This window comes from Etheostoma spectabile, chromosome 10 (assembly GCF_008692095.1).
Source record: "Etheostoma spectabile isolate EspeVRDwgs_2016 chromosome 10, UIUC_Espe_1.0, whole genome shotgun sequence".
Lineage (NCBI taxonomy): Eukaryota > Metazoa > Chordata > Actinopteri > Perciformes > Percidae > Etheostoma > Etheostoma spectabile.
In genome coordinates this window covers 5,022,456-5,043,761 of record NC_045742.1, presented here as the reverse complement: position 1 = coordinate 5,043,761, position 21,306 = coordinate 5,022,456, and the positions used below count along the sequence as shown (strand labels likewise).

The 21,306-nt window shown below is 41.5% G+C and overlaps 2 protein-coding genes across 3 annotated transcripts in view; one reads left to right on the top strand and one right to left on the bottom strand.

The window, feature by feature from the left end:
* The window catches only part of LOC116696441 (probable carboxypeptidase X1), a 24,514-nt gene extending 17,994 nt beyond the window's left edge, over positions 1–6,520 (top strand). For both annotated transcript variants that reach the window (XM_032527454.1, XM_032527452.1), the window contains 7 exons: positions 1,100–1,296; positions 1,784–1,963; positions 2,285–2,482; positions 2,603–2,699; positions 3,442–3,581; positions 3,845–3,947; positions 5,533–6,520. In XM_032527454.1, the coding sequence (XP_032383345.1) occupies positions 1,100–1,296; positions 1,784–1,963; positions 2,285–2,482; positions 2,603–2,699; positions 3,442–3,581; positions 3,845–3,947; positions 5,533–5,840 (1,223 nt within the window). In that variant the 3' untranslated portion in view covers positions 5,841–6,520. The remainder of the gene's footprint in view (positions 1–1,099; positions 1,297–1,783; positions 1,964–2,284; positions 2,483–2,602; positions 2,700–3,441; positions 3,582–3,844; positions 3,948–5,532) is intronic.
* elp1 (elongator acetyltransferase complex subunit 1) lies at positions 6,435–21,306 on the bottom strand. Its single transcript, XM_032527456.1, has 36 exons — positions 21,162–21,306; positions 19,914–20,126; positions 18,802–18,954; positions 18,518–18,599; positions 17,997–18,077; positions 17,766–17,851; positions 17,466–17,656; positions 17,141–17,264; positions 16,944–17,037; positions 16,311–16,541; positions 16,056–16,226; positions 15,644–15,722; positions 15,235–15,390; positions 14,975–15,081; positions 14,634–14,737; positions 14,471–14,531; positions 14,247–14,351; positions 13,832–13,947; positions 13,599–13,672; positions 12,981–13,059; positions 12,667–12,746; positions 12,431–12,568; positions 12,155–12,240; positions 11,883–12,031; positions 10,980–11,103; positions 10,390–10,487; positions 9,999–10,200; positions 9,788–9,849; positions 9,631–9,693; positions 9,128–9,188; positions 8,867–8,980; positions 8,338–8,437; positions 8,101–8,228; positions 7,787–7,938; positions 6,752–6,827; positions 6,435–6,577 (listed from the first exon to the last, which is right to left on the bottom strand). Exons 2-36 carry the CDS (start codon positions 20,061–20,063, stop codon positions 6,510–6,512), a joined length of 3,945 nt encoding a protein of 1,314 aa, XP_032383347.1. The 5' UTR covers positions 20,064–20,126; positions 21,162–21,306; the 3' UTR covers positions 6,435–6,509.

The following is a 21,306-nucleotide window of genomic DNA, read 5'->3' as shown; positions in this document are numbered from 1 at the left end:
CACACTGTAGAAATACTCTGCTACAAGTCAAAGTCCTACATTGATAATGCTACTTAAGTAAAAGCCGTCTGCATCTGATAAAAGTATCATCAGGAAAATGTACTTAAAGTATTAAAAGTAAAATCGGAAATAATCAAAACTGTTCTGTCATCTAACTGTTTAATTGTCTAAAGATTTTGGGTCTACTTGTAGGCCTATATTCTGTTGGGTAATTTAATTTATAATAAAACACTGTATTTATAACATATAAGGTGGTGCTCATAAGTTTATGAACCAATGCTAAAGTTGACTAACATAGGAATAAAACATGTTTTGGATTTATTAATGCCTTCATTGAAAAGATTAGGGAGAATCAAACCTTTAAGGACACCAATTTTCTTTGTGAATGAATACTGTATCATAAATAAATACATGTTCTTCCTTAAAATAAAAGTACAACCCTATGGTAAATCCCTACATATGCAGGCAGATTTTTTATTTTTAATGGCCAGTTATTTTATGGATCCAAGATACACACACACACACACATCATCCCATGCCTTTCATCATATCTAGATATTGGCATAGGGTACTTTCCATAAAATCATCTCTCAATACAAATCAAACCAGCTACTAGCTTAACTGCAATAAAACCATGCCAATCTGTAGGTATGGTGAAGGGTATATGATGATGAGGATGATGATCCTGGATCCATGAAATCCACGAACTGGCTTTAAAAAATAAAAATCTTCCTGCCTCTATGGGAATTTAACATAGGGGGTGTGTATACTTATGCCCCCTCTATTTGAAGGAACAATATTCTTTTATTTACGATAAATTAACTAGTAACTAAAGCTGTCAGATTAATGAAGTGGAGTAAAAAGTACAATATTTATAATATATATATTTTATAATATCTGAAATGTATCGGAGTTGAAGTAGAAAGTAGCATGAAAAGGAAAGAGTACACTAAAGTGCCTCAAATTTGTACTCACAGTGTAGTACAGAAGTGGAGTACATGTACTTAGTTACATCCCACCAACTGGTCAACTGGGAAAATCTATCAGAACTGGTGCTCTTAACTCCGTTCCTGTGTCTGTGTTTTGGGGCCCCCTGCAGGAGAACCAGAGTTCCGTTACGTTGCAGGGATGCATGGGAACGAGGTGCTGGGCCGAGAGCTTGTGCTCAATCTCATGCAGTACATGTGCCAGGAGTACAAGCGGGGCGACCAGCGCATCGTCCGCCTGGTCACAGAGACTCGCATCCACCTTCTGCCCTCCATGAACCCCGATGGATATGAGATGGCCTTTAAAAAGGTGCTTGGAAATAAGGGCTCCACAATGTATGTTTTTTTTTTTTATCATGATCGCAATATCCGCTAGCGCATTATACACATTGTGAAAGGCTACAAAACATCGCATTTGTCTTTGTTAAGAGAAAATATCAGCAGAAAACTGCACTTTACAATGTGCATTTGATGTTCAATTCAATTTCAAAGGGGTTAGGGTTGGAAATGATTTCCTTTCCTTTGTTTGAAATTCAACAAGCAGTTTGTTGTGTTCCAGCAGAACACTGAAAGTAGCTAAACTGGGAACACTTTAATATCTGTGTTTCTCAAGTTATATCATTATCACCATATTCAAAGAAGGAAACGCATATTGCACATTTTCCTCATATCGTGTAGCCCTACTGGAAATGCATTTAGTCCAGTTGTTGTTGTGTTGAAATGAGGGCTCCAAACTTGAGTGCTTACTGACCATAACTTAACAGCAAAGACTTCATCCCACTTTCTCTAATGTGCAGGGCTCAGAACTGGCGGGTTGGGCCTTGGGTCGCTACAGCTATGAAGGTATCGACATGAACCACAATTTTGCAGACCTAAACTCAGGGATGTGGTCCGCCATCGAGCTGGAGACAGACCGCTCCAAACTCATCAACCACTACTTCCCCATCCCGGAGCAATACACCTCGGAGGAGGCCTTTGTAAGTTTTATAGACACATGTCTTACTTACCATCTCCCAGTCAGAGCTGGTAGATGGGGCTCAGTAAAGGGAGGCTTTGGGTCCAATGCTGGAGCTGCTGCCCCCGCAACCCAACCCTGAATAAACGGTTGGATAAATGGATGGATGGATGGATATATGGATGGAGAAAATGCATTGTCTGACTGAAGCTAGTAACGTCTTCCACTGTTTACAGAGCTGTTGTGTCTAAAACTGCAAATCTACAAAGCTGTAAATGTGCAACATGTGTATAAACTGAGAGTGGCGTCTATCCTCTGACCGGATCTCCCACTCTGACGTCAGGTGGCGTCAGAGACCCGAGCGGTCATCAACTGGATGCAGAACATCCCATTTGTTCTTAGCGCTAACCTCCATGGAGGAGAGCTGGTGGTGGTCTACCCGTTCGACATGACCCGGGACTGGGCACCTCACGAGCACACGCCCACTGCTGATGAGAGCTTCTTCCGTTGGTTGGCCACAGTGTATGCCAGCACCAATCAGGTTAAAACACCACTCCTCCTGCCACCTCCTGCTCTCATTCCTAAAGCATCTTGGAAAACATCACTGTAGACTCAACATGTTCAGTATATATATATACTTTATATCTATATATCTCTCCAGGTGATGTCCAACCCGGACCGGCGGCCCTGCCACAACAAGGACTTCATTAGATACAACAACATCATCAACGGAGCCGCATGGCACAACGTACCAGGAAGTAAGAATGTGTGTGTTTTTCACAAGTAACCTTATGTGAAATTATTATAGTGTAGTTATTATATTCATGTGTATGGTAGAGTTTGGTTTACCGTCCATAATCAGGTGAGATTTGGGTCTGCAGGTGCCCTGTAATTTTATCTGCCAAGGTTATTTATTAGTTATGAGCTTTTGGGAATATTTCACACTCTGTGTGTTATCTATGAAGTCACAGTCTCGCTTTGCCAGACCTTCCTCTACAGCGCTGTGGAGGAGGGTCTGGCGAGTCCCCACAGCAACCTGGGATAGGAGAAAAAACATGCTCTGGTTTATTGGCATTTCATTAAAAGTGCCCTGCCACACACTGATACTGATAGCCAGGCTCTCATTGGCTAGCTGTTAGCCAATCAGAATCCAGCAACTTAGCTCATTGAAAATTAATGAGAACTGGCAAAAATGGAGCTGAGTCTTCCTGCAGGCTTTCTATACCACACTAGAATGGCCTGAAACAAGGTAACCAAGGCATTTTTTCCATAAAAAATTGTTACATGGTAGAGTCCATGGTAGAACTTCAGACATTACCACAAATTAATGAAATCATATTTGTGACAGGGCACCTTTAAACCAATTCCAATCATCTTGGGCGGTTCTAAGGGACGGATGGAGCCATGGTGCCGTTGCAAAATAGCCTCGGGAAGGAACTTGTTTTGGTGGAATATGTGTACGTTTAAAGGTTGTTTTAGTCGTTTTTTCTTTCCTTGCAGGTATGAATGATTTCAGCTACCTGCACACCAACTGTTTCGAGGTGACGGTGGAGTTGTCCTGTGATAAATTCCCACACGCCAGCGAGCTTCCCATCGAGTGGGAGAACAACAGAGAATCTCTTCTGGTGTACATGGAGCAGGTCTGCTTTGGTTGAGTTCTGCTAACATGTTGACATTTAAAAAAAAAAATCTTTTCCTTCTTCAGTTGCTCTCCCTTAATCTTTTTTTCTTTAAAATCCCTCTACTTATTTATTTTTCAAGTCAGATGAACATCCCATGAAAAAATGAGTTGCCAAATCTGGAAGCAAAGATTTGAATAGAATTTACACATACAGTAAGGTTGTGTATACGTTTTTATATAAAGCACAAATAATAAAACTGGACGGTCTCTCTTTTGTTTTAGGTCCACCGTGGAATAAAGGGGGTGGTGCGAGACAAAGATAACGAGGCTGGCATAGCAGATGCCATCATTAAAGTGGATGACATCGATCATCATGTCAGATCAGGTACGGTCTTACATCAGAGATTCATTAAATCAAGCTCTGTGGCTGGAAAACTAAACAAAATGTACATATGGTACATAACTAACATATTTAAAGGTGATCAAAGCGATGTCATGCGTGTTTTAGGCTACAACATTTGTTGTCACATGCAGCAAACATCTCCTCACTATCTGCTAGCTGCCTGTCCCCAGAACACACTGTAAAAAACATCTCCTCACTATCTGCTAGCTGCCTGTCCCCAGAACACACTGTAAAAAACATCTCCTCACTACCTGCTAGCTGCCTGTCCCCAGAACACACTGTAAAAAACATCTCCTCACTATCTGCTAGCTGCCTGTCCCCAGAACACACTGTAAAAAACATCTCCTCACTACCTGCTAGCTGCCTGTCCCCAGAACACACTGTAAAAAAACATCTCCTCACTATCTGCTAGCTGCCTGTCCCCAGAACACACTGTAAAAAAATCCCGGTCTCTGTAGACAGCCCAGGGTCTACAGACAGCAACAAAAAGAATCTGTGCCAACCTGCACCACGAAGCATACACACACCGTGTTCCAGCCAATAACCGACAAGAAGGATTTGGGGGTGGGGGGTTAGTGCGTGGTAGCACAGAAGGGAGGGGATGGGATGAGGAGGAGAAGGGAGGGGAGAGCTTGTCTCATCGCTTAGAGTACCTTTAAAGGTATTATATACGTTGTACTTTACTCAACTGTCATCCAAAATAAACTGAAGTGAATAAATATAGTAAATTAAACTATTATAAAACATTGTCCTTAAAGCAAATTTAATTATTGTGGAGTGGCCTGTTTTTTAATTTTAAGTTAGGTACTGTGCAATTAATTCTTAAAATCTGTTTCATCTAAAAAGGTCAATTTCTTTGTCTATTCATCAATACGTACGGGACCTACAGGACATACTGCTTTGCATTTTTGCCGTTACATGATAAACTCACAGGTGCTGTTAATGGGTCGCTTACTGGCCCTGGCAAGTTTGAAGAGGGAAACATGGAGGACCACACGTATTCAAAATCTAAATTTAAGGAACAGGAGTCTTCTTCTTTGCCCTGAAAAAGGATATTGAAAAGAGCAAGAGACCGGCTTTTTGAAGCGTGAAGGCTACCGTAGCTTTAATACGTTCTTTGAACTGCGTGGTGCGAGAGTTGATTGCAGTACACCATCTCAGCGTTAGATGGGAAACATTCCTACACATTGGACCTTTAAAGCCATGGATTTGGGAAAGTACTATATACAGTACTGTTTTAACCCTTGTTTGGTCTTCCCTTCGATCATGCAACTTTGTGTTTTTCTGGGTCAAAAAAAAAAAAAAAAACTTTCAACGTTTGTGTTTTTGTCACTTTTTCCGATGTTTTCTTTGCTTTTCTTTTTTCAAGCTTTTCCCATCATTTTTGATATTTCTTGAAACCATTTTTTTGTCATTTTTTTCTTCTTCAAATATAAAACATTCTATAAAACACCCAACTTCAATGAAAGTAGTGAACTGATCACTTATTTTACTTGTATATATGTATCATAATCTGAATGTTACTTCAGGTCACGTCTGATGACTTCTGCTGTCTTTCCTTGTCCAGTTGCTGATGGAGACTACTGGCGGCTGCTGAATCCTGGGGAGTACCGGGTGACGGTCAGCGCAGAAGGCTACTTCCCCTCCTCCCGCACCTGCCAGGTCATGTACGACCACTACCCGACAATCTGTGACTTCCGCCTCACCAAGATCCCCAAACAGAGGCAAAAAGACATTTTAGCGAAGGGAGGGAAACTCCCCAAAGACCTGCAGCTCCGGCTGCGACAGCTACGCCTGCGTAAGCTCCGTGTCACCACCAAGGCCATCAACCAGAGGCGCATTGCTGATGCTGCTAGACGGGCAAAGAGGATGTGATGATTGAAGATAATATCAGAACAAAGCTGGACTTGGTTCCGCTCCTTTTGGGTTCAGAGACACCCATCTTCACTGGATTCATGTTACTTTATGGTTTAAAGAGAAATTGCTGTTATCAAAGACAAAACGGCTGGGGACCTTCTTCTTTTTCTGTGGAGCAGCGGAGCAACTGTCCTTGCTTTAGGTCACATTTACACAACAGGGACGTGGTGGCTCACTGGGTTTAAAATAAAGGACTATGAGGGTAACGTGTGACTTTTTAGCTTTCAAAGTGTTCACATCCAGCGTAGGAAATGTGCACTTTTTATATGCAGCACAGCAGGAAAATGACAAGGCTACAGTTTCTATATTATTAACAGAAACTTAATGTAAAGTGACCATTTTAAATCATATCCATTGTGCAGGAATACAGAGCCAAAACAACGATGCATGTGTCATTGTCTAAATACCCGTCTGATTGTTAAATGATGGTGCAGATAGTGCCCTTGCCGAAAAATACATTAAATTGTGTTTAAATTCTGGAACTACCCTGATGCAATATCATATTTCATGTCTGAACTCCAGAGAATTAACACATTTGGTAAGAGACATGAATGAATGACACTGAATTTTTATTTATTACATAATTACCATTTGACTTTACAGTTTAAAAAAATTAAAAGTACTAAATTACATAAGAATAGAGAGCTTCCACTTGACTCCGTTTCTCATTTTTGGTGGCATCATGACCTCAGGGGCTACAAAAGGGAAAAAAAACAATGTTAAAAACAGAAATGACGGTACCTCGACCTAACAACCACCCCATTTCTGAGTGAGTGCTCACATATGGCCCAGATCAGATGTGCATCAAAAGAAATGAGGTTCAAACAGCTAACAGGCCGTGAGATGAGGACTGTAAACACTCTGCTGACCTTGTGAGGCTGCAGGTCTCTGCTGCTGCTGGAAAGAAGCCATGATGCTGTTTGCAGTCGAGTTTGGCCCAGTGAGCTGGGGAAAAAGAATGAGATCACACGTTACATTAAAAATACGAAATAATATTAATAATACTGCATTCTCCTGGCTCACATAGACACCGAATGGATGTAGGCCCATGTCTTGACTCTTAACCTTTAATATGGCTGCTTTGTGTTTTAATAAGAGCCCGACCAATAAAGAATTTTTAAGGCCGATACCGAAACGAATATTTGGTTACTTAAAAATATATATATCAATATGTATCGGCCAATATACTGTATATTCATAAAAAAAAAATCCAAAAATGTGTTACTAAACATAAACAGATTTCCCAAACATTAGTTATTTGTATTTGTTATTATGTTATTTATGAGTTCTCACTAAAATAATATGATAATAATTTGTTTTAATGTCACAACAGAGGAACCTCAAAATGTATTAAAGTTCTGATAAATAAAATGTATAAAAATACAAACTTAAGATATGAAACTAAGATATGAGTCCTTTGAACAAAAACACATTAACAAACAAAAAAAAAAATCAGTGTTGCCAACAGGGACGTTGCAGAGCGTCCTCTGGTGGACAGACTATGCAACGCTAACGCTCATAACATGGTTCAGTCCGTTTTTATTTTTTAAATATTCATTTATAGGAACAATTTATTTGTCATTATAAATGATTCTGATGATATACAGTATATATATTGTTTTTTTTAAATCAGCTGCAGTTGCCATGGCATCGATTCCAACCTGTGGCCCTTTGCTGCATGTCACCCCCCCCCTCCCCATTTCCTATTCACAGCTGTCCTGTCTAACAAAAGCCTAAAATGCCTAAAGAATTGTCTTAAAAGAAAGAAAGCAGTAGATTATTCTTGCAGATGGACTCATATCTGGTTTCTCTCATTGACACTGCAAATCAGCACTAAACCAATCACAGCAACAGACCTAAAATGTGACCATAAAGTGTTGATGAAAATCTGGTATAACTTTTACCGGAGCTTGACTGTTCTGCAGGCCCTCAGGCCACACCTCTGGAACGGCTGCCTCCATCACCTGCAGGGCGTCGTCGTAGGCCAGCTGCAGCTTCTCCGCCTGTTTGTCAAACTGGAACAGCACCAGGGCCTTCAGCGCGCTGTGCACTTCCTCTGCAGGAAAGAGAATTAAATGTCTCAGACTGTGTCTCTGTGTCAACAAACAGACAACTTAATCTTACTTACACTGCCAAACCAAACATTCAACATTTCAACATTAAAAACAAAACCCAATGAAGTCAATATAAATGATGAGGAGCCTTTAAGTGTCTGTACCTCTCATCTTGTCCACAGTGGTGAGGATCTCCCCCAGAGCGTACATCAGAGCTCTGTCTTCCATCGGGCTTCCCTCCTTCAGACTCAACTTCTTCCTCTCTGCTTTCCGACGGTTCTTTGACGACCTCCTGCAGGCACAACATTAAACAAGCACCCCAAATGTCATTTTTTTCACATGGGAATTTACAATGTGGAAAACAGTTTTCTCATTTTGTACATGTGTGTGTTTTGTCTTACGAGGAGATGCGGGAGTTACTGTGGGAGTATTTGGAGCCGGTCATCACACTGCTGGCTTCAGAGTAAAGCTCGGCATCGGGACAGTCCAGACCATCCTCATCTGATGAAGAACACAGAGCGTTGCTGACAATTTAAGTTTAAATTATGATTTCAAATGCTGAATATAAAATATATTTTCTATTTAATTCATTTCTTAATTCCTTCATTTTGGCTTCCCTCTTGACCTTGTATGGAGTGTACTTAAGCATGTTGTGAGAATATGACAATATGAACATATTGAGCGTACAGATGCTGTGACTGGTCTGAGAAATTATTAGTATATACTGTATGTTTTGACAAAAAAAATAACCCTCTTGGAACGCTTTCTTACTGAGATTAAGCTTTTTACAACTTCCTTTTAGGCCTATGGGGGGAAGGTGAACATTTGTTACTATAAAAAGCAATATGTGGTATGACATTAACAGACAGATTTGATATCACATCATCAGAAAAAAACATGTTAGCTCAGATACTTTAGATCTATTCTCACCCATCATGTCCAGTCTGGCCTTCTCTTTCTGCTCCCGGACCACGGCCAGCCGGGTCCTGTGCCGCGTGAACGTCGCTACTTGGGCCTCCAGGAATGCAGTCTGGGTGCTGAAAGCTGACACAACCAGACATTAAGACAAATTGTCACTTTTGTTTTGTTTGGCCTCTCTGTTCAACCCTTTCCCTTTTGTCCAGATCTGTTTCCGTTACCATGAGAAGCAATATTTAGATGGCTGAACCGGCCAATCAGAATTCTCCTCACCTTCCAACAGAGCAGGTTTGAGGTTGGTTTCCGTGATGTCCTGTCTGTTGTGCATGTAAATCTGAAGCAGACAAAGAACATATACCATGGTACTGTCAACAATAACTAACTGAAATAAATAAATAAATTGGGGTGGCAGCAGTAGGGATTTGGGTTGGGAATCAGAGAGTCACTGGTTCGACTCCACATACGGACCTAAGTACAGTGGTGGACTGGTAACTGGAGAGGTGTCAGTTCACCTCCTGAGCACTGCCAAGGTGCCTTTGAGCAAGGCACCAAACTTCCAACTGCTTGGGGTGCCTTTCCATGGGTAGTCCCCCCCCCCCACTCTGACATATCTCCATTAGTGCATGTATAGGTACTGAGCGTGTGTATAATAATAACAACAGAGTGAAAACATTGTAATTTCCCTTGGGGGATTAATACATTATTATTATGAATAAACAAAAGTTAAAATAAAATAAAACATAAAAAAGTCCAATTAAAAAGAAGCTTTTACTGACCAATCGGAGCGCCTCCTCCCAGACTGAACCAGTGACCAGAGCCAAGATGGCCTCTTCACAGTCCTATTGGAAAAATAGGGAGCATGTTTCAACTATAAGCCAGCTGCTTCATTGGGAGCCATTTTGTCCAGCAGCTTCTTGCTGCGGAGGATCTTACTTTGGCGTACTGGTCCAACAGCAGAGCAGCTTCTGAGTACCGTCGCTGTTCAGTCAGCTTCTCTAAAAGGGAAGAAAAGCTGTTTTAGGATTCACATGTGATGGCACCCGGGTGTATTGGTTGCGTGTTTAACCGTCTAACTGACTACCTGTCTGTGTGACTATCAACCCGCATTCTTATCTTTCTACAATCTACCTGTTGTCATGGTTACCTGCCAGATCCCTTGCCAGCAGAGCCAACTGGTCGGGTGGTAGTGGGATTTGCTGCGCCGCACAGATGGCGTTTCTCCAACTGGAGCTGCTGGCGAATGCCTGCAGGGCGCAGGCTGGCTCTCCGCATCGCCATAGCAACAGGCCGGCCTGCTCCGCCTGCTGCTGCTCCATCAGGTGCTCGGCGTAAGCACAGCTCAGAGCCTAGAGGTCAGAGTTCAGGGGTCAAACTTTCTGTAAAAGATCATCTCAAAAATTGTAAGTTAGATATCTGAAAACTGGAAACATGTAACAACCTAAACAGATGACTTTAGTTACGAGTAAGCATTGAAATAGTCTGACTACCAGATGCAGTAACTTCTGGGTGAAAAGTATGCAGGGCTGTGTTTCTACCTTGTAGTGAGCAGCGTCCGTTGTGTACAGTCGCAGAGCTTCACTGTAGAGTTTCTGCTCCTTTACAAGCTGCAAAGCTTCACGGAAATGTTCCTCTCCTGAACACAAAGCACAACAGAGATTAGGTCCCAGTCAGTATGTACTCCGCTAAAAAAAACACACAGGCTGTCCAACGTAGAGCTACAGATCAACATGTATGTTCAATGTTGTTCTTTTTTGTGACGAGTGCCACATTGACTTTCTCGAGTTGGCCAGGAATACTGTCCTACATATATTCTGCGCGCAGGTTAACAACTTCCTAAGAACTGTGATTCAAAAACCAATCATTTATTTCATCAAAGATCAAACCTATGAGTCTTGTAATTGGAGAATCTAGAGATACTTCACTTATCCAAAACGAAATGAAGGCGTCCCCACACACACGTCCCCACACACACACACGTCCCCACACACGTCCCCACACACGTCCCCACACACACACACACACACACAATCAATCAATCGATCAATCGATCAATCGTGTGCCCTTGCAGTGACGTTAGATTGTAGTTGAGCGGTAAAACAGCGCTGAGAGAACCATTCAGACTGACCACACTTGCTGAGGTGGTGCAGGGCCTTCCTGTAGCGTTTCAGGTGCTTGTCGATGGTGTAGCGCTGGTAGTTTGGCTCCAGGTTCCTCAGCATGTTCAAGAAGGGTAGGTACTCTTTGGGGTCCTGCAGGGATTGTGTAAAAAAATTAACGGTTACATACTGAGAAAAATCATCCACCAATCACAACTTAAGTTATATAAAAGGAGTTGAAAAAAAATAATAATAATGAATATGGAATGCTGGTGTTGACTGTCAGGAATGTTGGAAATTAATCCAAAGATTGTGGTTATGAAAAAAAGTGAACAAACCACAATGTGTGGTTAATTCAAACTAATTCTTTTTATTTGTTCTTTTCATATCCTCCATAAAATAAAATAAAAAAAAAAATATTTCATGGTACACTGATTCTTATGTATGCACTCTCCGTACCTTTATATTGCTTTCCTCATGAACACAAAGAAGCCAATAACAAAAACTCCAAACAAACCCATTACATAAATTTGTTCTGCTGTCAGTGCTGATTATCTCATTGATATTTTTGAGAACTTCGCAGTGTAAGTTAACATATTAATGTGTAAATCTGTGCAATATTTGGCAGCTTGAATGCCTCGTGTCATTTTTACTCCACCTCTGCAGTTTCGGTGCATACTCTGCATATTAACGAGGACGTTGTGTTTCCTCAAAAACTTCTAAATACTTTAGGATACAGAAGTCCTCAACATCACAGGTGGCATGTGAATAGAAATAAGGGTTTACTTAATAATCCCATTAACATAAGTGATTGTGTTTGGTACACACTGTCATGGTACTTTTGCACTTCAATTTTTATTCATGCTGCAAAGCCCTTTGCAAGTCAAGTGAAACAAGGTAATGAAGACCGTTCCTCCTCCGCCGTGTTGTACCTTCTGAGATTTCTCGGCCACCATGAGCACGAGGTCAAAGTCGTACGTTCCCAGAGAGTGTTCGTACAGGTCGTTGACGTTGACGAGGAAGAGGAGGTACTTCAACGCCTCTTCAGCACTCACAGCACCGGGAGCATCAGGAGGGTTCACTGGGCAAATACACAAACACAGCACACAATGAGGAACTAAAAAAAAAAATCCTCTCAATATCTGCTTCTGTGTTTGTGTAGCTGAGTGAAACAGAGTTCAGTTTAGTAGTTCAGTGTTCTCACCTCGAAGCTCGTGGACTTTCTGCAGAGCGACCTCCAGCTCTGGAACCGTCTTCTTCACGTGAGTTGTCAGTATGGACAGAAAAAACCTGTAAGGTCGACAACATCATTGTTTTATATCCCTGCTTTGTCTACTTTTATACAGACAGCACATGTTTGGCCTAATCACTGCAGAGCTGTTTTAGGTTATTTGAACAAAGGTGTGAGTCAAGTCATGACCAAGTCTCAAGGTTTTTGAGGTTCTAAGCTTGTTTCTAAATTTATTTCATAATTACTGACTTGTTTGGATCCATTGATTCCATGGCGCTCCGTAAAGCATCACAAACTACGTCCACTTTCTTCTGCCCAGAAACCGTCTGGGCCTGGCCCGGGCTGCACTCAGGACGGGGGTACATGGTGCCGGTTGTATCTTCCTCCCTGGGTACCAAAGAAAGACACATTTGCACAATATATGAGTAAAATAATTGTTAAAAAGAGAGTTGCTAAAATTGAAAAGCAGATCTAAAGAATCTTACTTGAGCTCAGTGAGGAAGAGGTTGATGTGGCTGATGGAGTCGAGCTGTGTGATGAAGGTCTCCGTGTTCTCCAGGAAAATCTGCCAGAAGAGATGGACAATGAAACATGAGCAGTCAGGAACACATATGGTGTCAGTGTCAGCTTTAATCTTGATTGATGCATTTAGGACCAGGAAACAGTCAAACAATTGAAAAATATGATCATCATGATATTAATAATAATCATAATAATAATAATAATAAATAAACTGCTTGCTGTGGACAAAATAAAAAGATGTAATGCCTCAAAACTAAACATGAAATCTTTTATGTACCTTTGGGTTGTGGTCATAAATGAGATTCAGGTTGATCCTCAGCTTCCTCATACACTCAAAAGAATCTTTGAACATCAAACTGAAAAAAATGAAAACAGATTCATCACTCACTTCAGTATGGTGCAATGTTAACATTTCTGCTTACACGCTGTTTCAAGTCAAGTATCAAGCTACAAACCGTGACATTTGCATTACATCAAGACGATGTTATGTGATGTTTAAGTATAAAAACGGCTAAATTTAGGACCCTTAGTCATTGAGATTAAGACAAGATGTGATGTAAGTGATGTAACCCTCAAGACATTAGCGTCTTTCCGACCAAGTAGTTAAAGGAACATAGTCGTAGGAACACTTCTAAACAGCTCTACTAATTACTCTCCCCTAAAACCGTTTTTTCATTTCCATTAGCACTGGCCCAAGGAACTGATCTTTTGTGATCTAACCACCACTATGCTGGAAAGGGAAAAGGGAAAAGACCCTGCCCTGGAGTAGGAGCTGCAAGAGTTACAGGAACTGTGGCCAGAGGAACTTAATAATCTCCAAATTGGTCCAGTCGAAAGACGAGAAAAAATGTAGTAAAAACAAGCAGGTGATGTGATGGAAGAATCTCAAACTCACCTGTCCAGCCACTTCCTGAGCTGGGCCAACACCAGCGATCGATGATGCACCGTCTCCAGGTTCCCACGGGGCATCTGGACACAAATTAATACCTCTAAATTTGTCAATTGTGCACTTTTTTTATTTGTCATCTGCATCTGGAGCTTGGTCATAGACAATTGCAACACGGCTGTGCTGTTTACACAGGTAAGTGAAAGGTGGCAACATGTCTGTTTATGTAGGATAAAACTGACCTGCAGAATCACTCTGGTGTCTTGCGGTACCACAGTGACGATCCTGGATCCCCGCTCCACCCGCCGCAGTGTCTCGTCATTCTGACCTCCATCTGAGGCCAAGGCTGCCTGGAGCCCTGCGGAGTGAAAGGTCTTTCAACTCAAGTGTACCATAACTTATAGCACAGGTGTTCACATTACCTATAGGAGCAGCCGGCCAGAGGCCAGCTAACAGAGGTAAAGTTAGAAGCTACTTAACTATTGCTATGCATAATTTGTATACTGTTTGCCATGTAAACAAAATATATCAAAACTGTATTCAAACTCAGTGGATAACATTGTATCAAATATATATTATATATATATATATATATATATAAAATATATATTATATATATATATTGTGTGTGCGTGTGTGTGTGTCCGTTCGTCCTACCTTTGACACTGAGCACGCTCAGTTGGAGGCAGCGGCAGGTGTGGGAGTGTGTGGTAATGAGGAGGAAGTTGTTGCAAACGGCGAAGGAGGAATATTGGAGGCCAGCTGAAAAAAGAAAAAAAAAAAAGACGTAAATGAACACATTTCCCAGCAGCCTCTTTTTTTTTTAATTTTTTTTTTTTTTACAATGAACATATTGAGAGAGCTGTTAAAATAACGTTTACAGCGTACCTCTGTGTCTCCAGCATACAGGTGGGATCTGTCCGTCAAGCCAAACAGATATTCCTGAAGACATAAAAGCAAGACAATAAGAAACATAAGCGTTAAGGTCTGTACAAAGAACTCACTTATAATAAGTTATGTAAATATAATTATATGTGTTTTGACCTCGCCACTGATGCTGCCGAGGGCCGTCTGAACGCAGGGAACAGGGAAATTAATGGCACATCTGCTCAAGTCCCGCCAATCCTCCACAGATGGCTCAGGACGATCTACACAGAAACACGTTTTTTTTTTTTTTTTTTCCTTCTGTAAACTAATGCATTTTACTTGCCTATACGGTGACATTCTCTTCTGTTATACTGTCAATACCCTGCAATACCGAAGGCAGCCAATCTCTGCACAATCTCCATGCTGTGCAGAGTGCTTTTGAATTATAAAATAATCCATTTTGAATTCATAAATTTCCAACAAAACATCACTTGGAGAAGAAGAGTGTGGTGGCTCACCCCAGCACAGCTTCCTGATCCGTCCATCTTCCAGTTGTAGTGCCACTGTGCCAGTCTGGGAGGAGTGAATCATACTGACAACAACACCGTCAACCTCTATCTCAGACCTGAAATAAAACACACCGTGCCGAGTCCTGATTTACAACGCGGCTATGGAATAATTGCCTTTAATATATTCAGTGCATTTCAGTTCATTTGTAAGCTTAACAGGACAAAAACTAGTGCTGCCACCCGGGTGTTTTTAGTTTAGGCTTGCTGACCTGACAGTGAGTGTGTCATCAGCGTCATGAGCAGGGTGAAGCATCAGCAGGGTGGAGGAGGTTGGCAGCAGACTGGAGCTCACACACACAAACAGCTCGTCCTCCAGCCACAGCAGCTGCCGCAGGGCCAGAGGATGCTCCTGGAGAAGAGTCACTCTGCAGAAACATCAGAGGAACAGGAGAGAAATCCTTGAGGGAACTCTTAAGAAACACTAGTAAAGTTTTGAAAAAAAAAACAGGAGAATGCCAACAGTAGCCAACTTGATGTAATGCTTGTTCGTTTTAAAGTATCATTTGGCAGACTTTACACAATTTTTTTTTTTTTTCTTAAGTGATTAAAGTCAACATGACGGACAGCTCAGGTGAAGTTCAGACAGTGAATTGTCTGCACTGCAGGTTGCTGTGTTACCTAAAAGTTTTCTGGAGGACCAGGGGACGAGACATCGTGCGGAACCCATCTGCTGTTTTGTCAACTTGTTGTCCTGAATCTGGAAAGATTGGTGTGTGCAGTAAAGAGAAAAAAATGCTCAGAATAATATTTAGACCCATAACAAAACAGATACACCTCAGTGTTTATCTCAATTTAAAACACCTGAAGAACAAAACGGTCGGTCTTTCTCTCTAAGGCATTAAATAAATTATATTAAATAAATAATTCTTGTCTCCTGTATAAGTGCATTGCATTTTTTTTTATGATGATGGTAATGAAACTGTTGCTATTTTTAAAGACCCCGCGGTATACCATATACATTTCACTCTCATTCATTCTGGTGATTGCTGTCTTTATGGAAAACAACAAGCAAGTAAGGAAGCTAACCCACCTTGGCTGTAGACTGAGATCTGTCCGTCAGAGGTCAACGCTGCCAGCTGATTGGTCCTCTGAGGTTGGCAGTGGAAGGTCACCTGGTTGACTGGTGAAGTCAGCTGCAGCTCAAATGAACACATGGGAGGAGGAACCACGCACTGCCTGAAGTTTGTCACCAGGATTTTATCTGGGGGGGGGGGTTAGATCAACATTAACATTGTGTTGAAAATCATTCCACAGTTCCATGTCCCCTCAACTCTTTGTCCCTTACCTCCATCAATCACAGCCACGTTGGCGTTGTCGGTGGCGTCCAGCCCAAGACTCCTCCCAGTTGTCCAGCCCCAGTCGTAGGTGATGCTGGTCCAGCTGCGGGTCACCACGTGGATTCTCAGGGAGCGTTCGGGGTCCCAGCAGACACAGACCGGAGACTTCTGAGAGTCTCTGCCAAAGTCCAGGCTCTGCTTCAGATACCAGTGGTAGTTCCCCACCACCCACAGCTGAACTGTAGAGGGAGCACGGGCAGATTTAAGGTAGGTGATTCATATTAGTTTTCTTTTCTTTATTTATTTATTTAATTTACTGATGAACAAAGTTATTCTAGCTATTAAACAGGCTCTGCTTTTGTAGTATTTTCAGTGACATAATAAATTGCAAACTTTTAAAAGGCAAGCCATGGAAACATGCTCATCCAAATACTTTTGATGAAGAATAATGTCCAAAGTCAGTTTAATGCAGTTCAACATCAGAGGAAGAATGATGGATTGTCACATATATATCAGATTCATGTTAGATTGCTGGTGTTTCTGGTCTTTATGCAAGGATTTAATGTCACTGATGTGGTCCAACATGTTCAAAATGACACTGATTGGCCTGAGGGACGGGCTCCAACTTTGGCTGAACTTACTGAAAGTGTTGACTTGTTCGTCCTCTCCTGCAGTCATGTCCTCCAACCACACAGCTAAAACAGTGGAGTCACTGTTCCACAGCAAATCCTTCACCTGGTGTACACACACACAGACACATTTGATTTTGGATTTGAAAATTCAAAAATCCATTCTGATCTTTCTAAAACCATACACAAGTCAGGTTTAGCTGACTGACCTTGGCCTGGTCTTTGCTGAATGGGAGGGTAAAATCTCCATGCAGCAGTCCGTTCTTCTCCAGGAAGACCACGCTGTGTTTGTTGGGATGACGCTGTGTGCTCGCTATCAGGTTGCCTGAGGGTCTGAAACAGCAGGAGAAGATTTACCAAAAATTCACACCTCTACTATTCTTTCTATTATTACGTAATGTAAATTATGGTTTATCCAGGAAAGACACCAGGATCATTTACACATTATAACAGATCTCCACATAGGAAGGAGCCTAATCTAAAAAAAAAATGATTTAATGAAGTACATGAACATTTCTTTGGCAGCACTCTTACTTCCAGCAGAGCGCTTGCTCCAGGCCGTTGATGGGCTCGCTGGTTGCCTGCAAAACACCTTCCCTGTTCCAGACCCGGACCTTCCTGGCTCCGGTCTGAAGACAGACGGCGCTGACGGCAAACAGCTGACCATCCCCTCGCCACGTCACCCTGGGCCTGCGGTCGTCCCAGGCTGCGGCCGGCTGCACCTCCTGTTGGGTGCATGTTTACATCATTCAGAATATTTTGATATTAAACTAATTTTCTATTCATTTTCAACACTTTTTATAGGTTTTAATGTTTCTGTGGTTAAACACCAACCTGGGTCTTCCTCTGTGCTGCCTGTTTCCCCTCTGAGCCGTGGAACTGAGTCTCCTTCTTCCCCCAACCCACCGTGATAAACTTCCCTGCAAAACACGCAATATGCAGTAGATTGATGTATCATAAATATTATTATCTAGCCATACAAGAAATATTTCTACATTTCTGTGGGTCCTGACTCTTAGACTGCAAACCACAAATCTATACAAAGTCCATTTGGAGCCATTGTACCTTCACCAAAGTCATCCTGGTGGATTCCAACCTCAGTGATCGGCTCAAAGTCTTTGGTCATCATGATGATTGTTTCCTGGCCTGTGAGGACAAAGTATTGGTGATTTATTCATTTGTAACCCTGCTTAATATGTTTAGCGATGAATGAAACAACTAAGCCTTGATCTGTAACTATGGTTATGTAGGGCAACAACGCATTTTGACCACACTCAGCTTATTGAAAGATTTGAACTGTTGTTTATCTTTGACAATTTCCAAACAAAAAAGGTGCTACCCATGACTTTATAATAACTCACTTCACTATCAGGACTAGCAACTTATCCCACCTTCACTGGTAGCAACTTTAAAAATGTTGGATTGAGTGGATTGAGTATGTACGTATGACTGGCCTTCTGCCCATTGTTGAGACAAGAATAGACTTGTGGGGGCTCTCTGACGATTGAAAACATAAAAATTAAGGAAGAAGTTTAGGTTTTAAAATAGTGAAATATGTTTTTTTGACATCTGTAGAACATACTGACCAGTAGTGAGAACGACAAGCTCTTCATCCGGACTCCATGTCATTGAGGTCAGACCGCTGTCCACACTGCCAACGCACTCCAACTGTGAAACGTGATCACGGACCTTTTACTGAGAACTCTCATTGACATAATACACTCTCTTACCCCTTATACTGACCTTAACTTAAAACTAACACAAACAGTAACCCTAAAGCCAACACTTAACTGCCACACAACTCTTTAAAGAAATGAGAGCTGAAAAAAAGAAAAAAACGTCCAAACTTTCAAACTTCTGTGTTTCTAACCTGGCAGGTGTTAAAGTTGAAGAGGACGACATCACCACCAGCTGTGCCCAAACAAGCCGACTCGAGTTCAGCCAGGTCCTGGAGTCCAACCACCATACCGCTGCCGTCCTCTGGGAGGAAACCCTCAGCTGTCAATGAGGCCTCACTGACCACCTGCACATGATACGTGATAGAAGAACGTTGATTCCTATTGAAAACCTGTGCCTCCTTTGCTACTTGTTTATTTGGATGCATCGCTAAACACGTTAGTATCCTCAACCAGATAAAACTAAAATAATTAAGTAAACAGAGACAGTGTGTTGTTTAAATCGAGAGCCAAAGCACAGTCCCCTAAATTCATTCTTACACATGTGGATCCTTTAGATACTGTCACAGATTATAAGTACCTTGGCATGGTGCTCAACCACAAACTTAAATGGGACATTTGGACTGACAGATTAAATACTAAGTCCCAACAAAGAATGTTCTAAGGAATCTGTTGTCCTTTCATGTCAGCAACAGTATACTTCACACTTTTTATTTTGTTTTCGTTCAAAGTATTCTCTCCTTTGGCATCATCTGTTGGTTTGGCAACGCCACTGAAGCACACAAAATGTGCACACAAAAATAATAACAACTTCCAGTAAAACTAGCAGGTATTCTATTCCCAAGTATGGAAAGTATATATAAAAACAGTACACTAAGAAAGGCAAACAGCATTGTGTATAATCAGAGACACCCCCTTGCCTCCTAATTTGAACGGCAGCCTTCAGGGACGATGATACTGTGCTCTTCTGTTTACAAAAGGTATGAAAGGTATAAAAGATCCAAGTTATCCTTTATTCCACAAGCTATCAAACTGTACATCCTGTACAGTGATAAGGTTTATTTTTTATTTTCCTCCCTTCTCGTTTTTCCAGCTGGACTGGAACCCTATTCTCTCACCCCCCGACATGCCTGAGTACTCTGGTCTATGTTATGAGTAGTGAAGTCTACATGTTACGGTCTACTTTGTCTTGTCTGGCTTAATGTTGTTTAAAAATTCCTTGTGATGTGATATCAGCTGCAACCTAATTCCCCCATGGGGATAATAAACAAACATACATATGCCCAGTATGTCCTCCCCAGCTCACCTGGCCAGTGCGTGGGTCGTACTCTGTGATGGAGTAGTGGGAAGCAACCAGCAGCGAGCCGGTGTCAGCCCGAACTGCTAAACACTGTGGGGAGCCTGGACCCTGCAGCTCGGAGCTCCGTAGGCTCTTCAGCAGCTTTAAGTTCCGCATTTTAACTCAAGAAAGACAGAAAATACACAGAGCTTGAGTCTGGAACCAGAGGCTGCAAAGCACCTGAAACAGCAAAAAAATAAACATGTTCAGTAGTAAAAACTATTGAGTGACATAGAGTGATATATTATTACTGTATCATCACTGTGATTAAAAACACTAGAAATCTGGGATTCTAGTTATTATAATAGCATGAAATGGCTTCAGTGTTTAACATTACAGTTCAGTGTGGCTGGTGGAAAATGTACCTCTACTTGCATTGACAAATCCTACCTATAAAATGGATGCTTTCAGTTTTTCCAGGTGTAGACTATATTCTATAAGCACCAAGACACATTCTTATACTATCATAGTAATATTGAGATATTCAGTCCAACATTACACGGACACACAGCCCTGTTTATATAACGTTAATAGTTTCAGAATTAGAACATGGGGAGGGGGGATGTCTGTTTGGCTGCTGTTGTGTGGAGAAATTAAATAAATCGAGTCACCAATTTGCAGCATTTGTTGACTTTAGAGTCACAAATTTCGGAAAATTGTCTGTTTTCCTCTGTTTCAAGTACAACTATTTGACTGACGCACCACTGGATTCGGAAAAATACTTCTTTAACTGTCTATGGGAAAAGACTATGGGAATGTACGTGTTCTCTCTCATTTTGGTTGCTAACACAGCCCTTACGTTAATACTCCACCTGACAACGACGCTATTAATTGACGCTAACGTTAACGTTATATTGGCTTTTTTTTTTTTTTTTTTAACTTCAACTTTAGCTACCTGCTAGCCAGTTTTCTGAGACCTGTAGACATCAGTTACGTTAACGTTAGCTAGCTATATCAGTTCGCCGTAAAGCCAGACAGATAACTAACACAAACCAACAATAACGGTGAAGCTTAAAGGGTAACGTTACTTTTCTTAGTGTACATTAGCTAACTAACGTTAGTTTGTTAACGGTTATACAGTTTTAGAAGGAACTGGATGTGCTAGCATAGCTTTAAACTTGAAGAAGCGACATGCTATTTAGCTGCAATTCTTCAATTAACCAAACAGAAAATGAAAGCTTTAAAAAAGAATTAAAAGAAAACTGTAAAACCCACCTGGAAGAAACAGCTTGAAGTAATAAAACCTTTAGTAAATATCCAGCATCAACAACATAACATCATGCATGTGTCGCTGTCAGGCTCATAACCTTTCACCTCTGACGCAGATACATAAGGTACCGGAGGTGGAGCCCTCTGGCGC